The sequence below is a fragment of the Cebus imitator genome, unplaced genomic scaffold (genome assembly GCF_001604975.1).
Source record: "Cebus imitator isolate Cc_AM_T3 unplaced genomic scaffold, Cebus_imitator-1.0 Scaffold112, whole genome shotgun sequence".
Classification (NCBI taxonomy): domain Eukaryota; kingdom Metazoa; phylum Chordata; class Mammalia; order Primates; family Cebidae; genus Cebus; species Cebus imitator.
In genome coordinates, this window is record NW_016107427.1 from 2,147,765 (window position 1) to 2,154,392 (window position 6,628).

The 6,628-nt window shown below is 56.7% G+C and overlaps 1 protein-coding gene across 1 annotated transcript; it reads right to left on the reverse strand.

Annotated features, from left to right (window-relative positions):
• Positions 1 to 3,249: 3,249 nt before the first annotated feature.
• Positions 3,250 to 4,524, reverse strand: LOC108311277 (keratin-associated protein 10-1-like). Its single transcript, XM_037742035.1, has 2 exons — positions 3,834 to 4,524; positions 3,250 to 3,767 (listed from the first exon to the last, which is right to left on the reverse strand). Exons 1-2 carry the CDS (start codon positions 4,481 to 4,483, stop codon positions 3,701 to 3,703), a joined length of 717 nt encoding a protein of 238 aa, XP_037597963.1. The 5' UTR covers positions 4,484 to 4,524; the 3' UTR covers positions 3,250 to 3,700.
• Positions 4,525 to 6,628: the final 2,104 nt, after the last annotated feature.

The following is a 6,628-nucleotide window of genomic DNA, read 5'->3' on the forward strand; positions in this document are numbered from 1 at the left end:
ATTACTTCCCTCTGCCTTGGGAGAGGCTGGACCAACAATGCGTCTCATGTTTGCATAACTTTGATCTTTTATGAAGCCTTTTCTCTTTCCAGAATCTGGCACTATTGCTCCTTCTTGTACTTCATTGATTTCACCAGACCCCCTTCCCATCGCTGTCATCAGCTGTGTTCATCCCCTGGATCCCACCTTCCTTTAGTTCAAGAACTTTTATCTGCATATAGGTTTGATGATTTTGTTCCATTCTTGGGTTCTCTCCTCCTGTGATCCTGGCATCATAGACCCTGGGTCTCTAGGCTGATCTCCCTCAGAACTCAGGCTCTTCTTGGCTTCATCTCTTTGTCCTCTGCATTGGGTTTGGGTCAATCCTTGCTGAACTGGGTCACTGTATCAGCTCTTCTGCTCTCAAGATCTATTACACAGACCACTATTGACATGTGTATTTAGAGTGTCACACTTTCAGTCTCCTGGAACTTGGGGTGTTTTCTTTCCTTCTCTTCCTTCTCCTTTTTGGTAGCACCCTGTTCTTGTTTCAGGAAGTGACAGCCTCTCTGTTTCCTCACATCTCCATCATCCCTTGATCAGACTTTGCTTCTCTGTCATGCTGTGACTTCCTCACATGTCTGAGGATCCTTAGTTGTTGTTCACATTTTTAAGTGAGGGTCTAGATTGTTTGACATTCATTACTGAAAGGTTCTCTGCCCATAGATACACATATTCCACACCCAGAGCTGATGTTGGGGCTCTGAGGAGGGGGGCCGTGTTCACTGCTGGTTGGACACGGGGGATCCCGTTCATCTTGGCATCCAGAGCTTCCTGGGGCATGGCCTCTTCCTCTCCAGCTTGGGACCTAGGCTGGGAGTCTCCTGGGCCAGCCACACCCTTCCTGGTTCTCCCGATGGATGCAGGCCACCGAATGGCTCTTCCTGAGAACTCGACACATCAGCTAAAGACCGTTGAGCGCCCACAGTCATCCTCATGTGTGGTCCCCGTGCGAGGGTCCCGGGAGACCTAGCACCGTCCTTCTTCACAGTCTTCCCAGTCTTCACAGTCCTTCTTCTGCTTTTCTTTCTGTGGGATTTAAAGTCAGCAGAACCTGATCTTTTTGTCTTGCCTTTTCCAGAAAATTACTGACCTGGTCTGTGGATGGCATGCTTCCGTTTTCCATCACTGCTCTGGCACCGTTCATTTTTATTTGGTTAAAGGGGAGATGGAGACATTGGCCAGTGGCCATCTCAAACGGAGAGCTAAGACTGTTTTTAGCAGATTGACCAAGATAAAATTCATAAGCCCCGAAGGTCACCCACTGCAAGTGCACAGTCCATGCGTTTTTAGTATAGTCCCAGCGTTTCTCAGCTGTCACCAATATGTAATTTCACAACATTCCGCCTCCGAGAAAAACGCCGATCAGCAGTCACTCCTCATGAACCCCTCACCCAGCCTTGGGCACCCACACATCCACTTCCTTTATCTGTGGCTTTGCCTGTCCTGAGCCTTTTACACAAACAGATCTAGCCACAAGTGGCCTCTCACTGAGCATCATGCTTTCAAGGCTTGTGCATGTGGTAGCCTGTGTCAGTATCTGATTCCTTTTCATACATAAGTAATATTCCCCGTGGGAATGGGCCACATTTTGCTTGTGTGGATGGGCTGTGTTTTGCTTGTCCATTCATCCTCGGATGGACATTTGGGCTCTTTCCACTTCTTGGCTAATGTCAGTGGTTCTGTGTACATGGGCACACAAATCTGTGTGGACATTTGTTTCATTCCCCTGGGGTAGATGCCTAGAACTGGCAGGGTCACAGGGTCACACAGTGAGTGACCATTTTGAGGAACTGTTTTCCAAGGTGTTTTCACTGGAGGTTGAAGCTCTGATGAGGCAGAAGACACATCGAATGGGAACCCAGAGCAGGGGTCAGAGCTGAGACCTGCCCCCACCCCCAGCAGAGATGTCCTCCCTGGGGATGGCCAGACAGGCTGGGTCGGGTCCTGTCGGTGCCTCAGACAAGGGCAGGTGGGGGTCAGTGACAACGTGGAGGAGGTCAGAGAGCGAGTCCCGGGCCCTCCATGTGGCTCTGTGCTCTGACCCCGTGGCCAGCAGTGGGCACAGTGACGGGGGGCTCAGACATGCATGTGTGGGGAGCCCCTCCCCAGGATGGCGCCAGAGCCCTAGGATGAAGCCTCAGCACCCACCAGCCGCCCCGCAAACCAGGGCAGGAAGCAAACATCTCTGTCCCTGGAGGCCCTCATTTGTCCCTTCATGGGGACCTGGCTTTGCTTCCAATGAGGTGGACAAGGCTGTGTCCGTTTGGCCCCGGCCCTGGGGACGGCCGCTGCTGGCTGTCCTGGGTGGTCTGCCTCGAGGGGAGCAAGGGAGGTGGCTGTGCTGAGCACAGTGAGCTCCGTGGGGTGGGACTCCGGGAGGTCCTGGTGTGGGGGCTGGCGGCCTCTGGCATTGACATGCAGGGGTCATTTGCTGGGCAGGAGTTGGAGCTGGCTCTCAAATGCACACAGTGACCTGGTGGAGAGTGTGGCGGCTCTTACCAGGCAGAGCTGAGGGCTGTCTGGGAGAGACCTGGGAGGCTGGGGGTGTGCAGACAGGGTCCTCGGGGTAAGTGTCCAGGACCACCGGATCAGGAGGGAGCCGGGACCCTGAATCTCTACGTGAGGCCACATGGGGCAGGAGGGCCGGCAGACTTGGGTAGTGGTGCCATGGCCCCTGCCCATCTGTGCTCTCACCAGCAATGCCTGAGCAACGGGTTTTCAAGAATCCCGTGACAACCCGAGGCTGCTGGGCTGGCGTCCTGGAGGAGGGCGTGGTCCCGGGTGTCATTGTGGAGGAGACCAGGGCTGCAGGGATGGGCACTGTGTCCATAGCTGGTCTCCCCAGGGGCAGCAAGAGGGGTGAGGCTGCTGGGCGGAGCCAGGCCCTGGGGGGGCTCCCGCAGTCCTATGGGGCAGCCACAGAGCTGGGGAGGGTGAATGTGTCTCAGGGGTCCAGAGCTGCTGCCAGGGTCCACATTGTCCCAAAACTCCTGGCCTTGGTTCCAGAGGCCAAGGAGTTGGTTCCTCAGGCTTCCCTGAGATGGGCCTGGGGGCCATGTGCTGGGGCTGGGGACTCACAGAGCTAAGGGGGAGCCTGGGCTGCAGGATTCCAGAGGCCAGCACCAAGCGGCTTTGCTTCCTGCTTCATTCCATCCCCCAGGGGTCCACAGACAGGATCAAAGGTCGACAGAGACAGAGGTGGCTTTATTAGGACACAGAACGTGCGCTGCCCAGGGTGCAACCAGCCCTCCTGGGGTCAGGACTGTCCCTGCAGTCAGGGGTGGCATCACTTCCCACCTCACCCTGTCCCCCCACCCCCGAGGGTCCACAGACAACACAGAGGTTGGTGTGAGACAGGGACGGCTTTATTAGGACTCAGACGAGGTGCTGCTGAGGGTGAGACCAGGCCTGTTGGTGGTTGGTTCTGCGGAGCTGGGATCTGGGGCACAGCTGGGGTCCCCCGTGCAGCCAGCATCTGGGAAGGACTGGGGGATCATCCTGGTCTCCGACACAAACAGCCTGCCCGATCCTCTGAGGGTGTCAAAGCCAGAGAGTGCAGGGCTGGCTGCGGCAGCTGGGAGGTCAGCCCCAGGGGGGAAGGGACTCTGGATGACATCCAAGGCCATCAGCAGCTGGACTTATGGCCTGAGCAGAGGCCTCAGCAGGCCGGGCGGGGGCACGTGGGGCGGCAGAGGAGGGACACGCAGGAGGCCGGGCGGCAGCAGCTGGGCTGGCAGGAGGAGGAGGGGGCACAGCAGGAGGAGAGAGGCACGCAGCAGGCAGGCCTGCACACAGGGCGGCAGAGCAGGGACACGGAGGAGGAGGGTCTGCAGCAGGAGGTGGTGCAGCAAGCCGGCTGGCAGCTAGACTGCTGGCAGCATGAAGAGGAAGCCCCAGAACAGACAGGCACACAGCAGACAGGCTTGCGGCAGATGGGCACACAGCTCACAGGCTTGCAGCAGACAGGCACACAGCAGGCCTGCAGGCAGGGGGTGGAGGTGCAACAAGCCGGCTGGCAGCTAGACTGCTGACAGCATGAAGAGGAAGCCCCAGAGCAGACAGGCACACAGCAGATGGACTTGCCGCAGATGGTCTTGCAGCAGACGGGCGCACAGCAGACAGGCTTGCAGCAGATGGGCACGCAGCAGGCCTGCTGGCAGGGGGAGGAGGTGCAGCAAGCCGGCTGGCAGCTAGACTGCTGGCAGCACGAGGGCGTGCAGGAGTTGGTGCAGCCTGATTGGCAGGGGCTGGGCTCACAGGCCGCCTGGCAGCAGGGGCTGGACACACAGCTCACTGGGGTGCAGACCAGGGTCAGGCAGGGGGCTGGGGCGCAGCAGCTGGGGGCACAGCAGGGGGGCTGGCAGCAGCTCTCTGGGCAGTTGTCCACCTGCCAGGAGTCGGAGCAAGTGCTGGAGCAGATGGACATGGTGGACGCGGCCATGCTGGGGTGTGGAGGAGGTGAGTGGGGGTGGTGTGAGTGAGTGAGTGTGAGTGAGTGTGTGAGTGTGTGAGCCTGTCAGCTCCTGGGGCTCTGGGGCTTTTATACGCCCGGCGCCTGTGTTTTCCCCAGCACGAGACTCAGCAACGCCTTCCGTGTTGGTGTTTGTTGCTGGGAGGACCCTCATTATTTCTGCTTCCCTTGCTGTGACTTGTCCTCACTCTGCTCCTCACACTTGGCTGGTCCTGGGCAGGGCCGGTGCCCCTGGCTGAGCCTGGACCCCGGGACACCGGGGGGACAGTGCAGCGTCTCTGGGGCTGCCCTGGTGACTTCCACCTGCCAGGTCCTGTGACTGTCCCCAGCGTGGTCTCTTGGCCCAGGAGATGCCCAGCCTCTGTCTGCAGGGGCCTCACGGGGCAGGCTGGCCTGGCTGGGACTGGGAGAGCCAGGAAGGAGGCGCCTGTGCAGGGAAAAGGCGCTTGAGGGCAGCGCTTCCTGGGGGGCTGTGGGATCTTCTGAGCTCCTGATGTCTGCCAAGGGCAGGAGGACAGGGAGGACCTCCCTCCCCTGAGAGGGAGAGGAATGTTCTGGGAAGGCCTCTGGACAGTCAGCTCATTGGGAGGACAAGGTTTGGGGACTGGCCTTTGAGTCTGGACCACCGTCCCCTGGAGCCCTGGTCAGGTGTCCTGAGAGGGGTGGGCATAGGTCATGGCCTGAGGGTGGGGAGGGGTCTTTGCCTTGGAGAGGCAGGAGTGGAGTGAGGGTCGTGTGGAGACTAGCGGACACTTGGAGTTGACAAAGCCTGTGCTTTGGAGGCCATCAGGCAGGGCTGGCCCTGACCTCGGGGCAGGGATGGTCACAGGCGAGCTTCTCTGTCCTGGGGCCTGAGCGCAGCGCAGCCTGAGGCTGGTTCTGACAGGAACCACACACCTCCCAACATCCTTCCAGCCTCTTCTGAATGAGAAAAGGATCCGATGGGGACACAGTCAGTCCCGCTGCCCAGATGCCCGGGAGCTTAACAGGGAATCTTACTCTATATTTGCACCTTGACTGAAGCCACAAGCCAAGACATTGAAACGTGATGTGAATTTCTGGTATCTGTAGGTGGCAGAGTGACTGTCCCAGGCCACATTCACCGAAGGGCTGGATGAGGGACAAAGTCACCGCACCCAGCGGCCCCACTTGTACCCCCGCCATGACCGTGTGACAATGAAACGGAAAGGAAGCCCATCTGCCTGGCAGCCCCAAGTATAAAATGCCCGATGGGAATGTGAGAGGGTCAGACGTGAACAAAAGCGTAAACCTTGACCAGGGCACACACAGCACATGCCCCCTGGAAACCCGGCAGGGTGGGTGCTGGAGACTGGTCCGTGTGCCTCAGCTCAGCATTTGCGTCATTCCGGTCACAGCCCCAAAGGAATCACGGGGTGTACAAATGAAGACACTGAACTGCCAGAAAATACTTGCAATCTCCATGACAGGTGGAAGATTAATGTAAAACGTTTAAGGTCCTTACCACTAAAACAGGATGAGATCCAAAATAATTGAATACAAGGTTTAAAACTTTAAATTTCCAATAAGCATTAATGAGATGAACAGTGACTTCACCTCATTAATAACTAAAGTTTCTCAAATTTAAACACGTCTCCCCCCATAAGAGGAAACAAGATTTAAAATGCTGATGATATCCAGTACTCTGGAGCGCAGGGGCTTCATTCTTAGAAACCCTTGGCAGGTGTCATTAATTTAAATTATGGTAAACGGTAATATAAAATTTACCGTTTTACCCATTTTAAAGTGTGCAATTTGGTGACATTTTGTGCAGTCACAATGTTGTGCCACCATCCTGCTACTACCTAGTTCAGAACACTATCATCACTCCAAAAGGAAACCACGTAATATGTATATATATTGTACTTTAGGTTCTGGGGTACACATGCAGATCATGCAGGACTGTTGCATAAACACATACCTGGCAATGTGATTTGCTGCCTTCATGCCCCCATCACCTATATCTGGCATTTCTCCCCATGTTATCCCTCCCCAACCTCCCTACCCCCCTCTGTCCCTCCCCTAGTCCCCTCCAACAGACCCCAGTGTGTGATGCTCCCCTCCTTGTATCCACGTGTTCTCATTGTGCAACACCCA

What these genes read in the sequence shown, in the direction of transcription:
- LOC108311277 (XM_037742035.1), bottom strand. Translation starts at nt 4,483, where the DNA reads ATGGCCGCGTCCACCATGTCCATCTGCTCCAGCACTTGCTCCGACTCC. An exon ending in TCCCTGCTCTGCCGCCCTGT is followed by an intron (nt 3,768 to 3,833) that starts GTGCAGGCCTGC and finishes CTGCCAGCCCAG; the next exon opens with CTGCTGCCGCCCGGCCTCCT.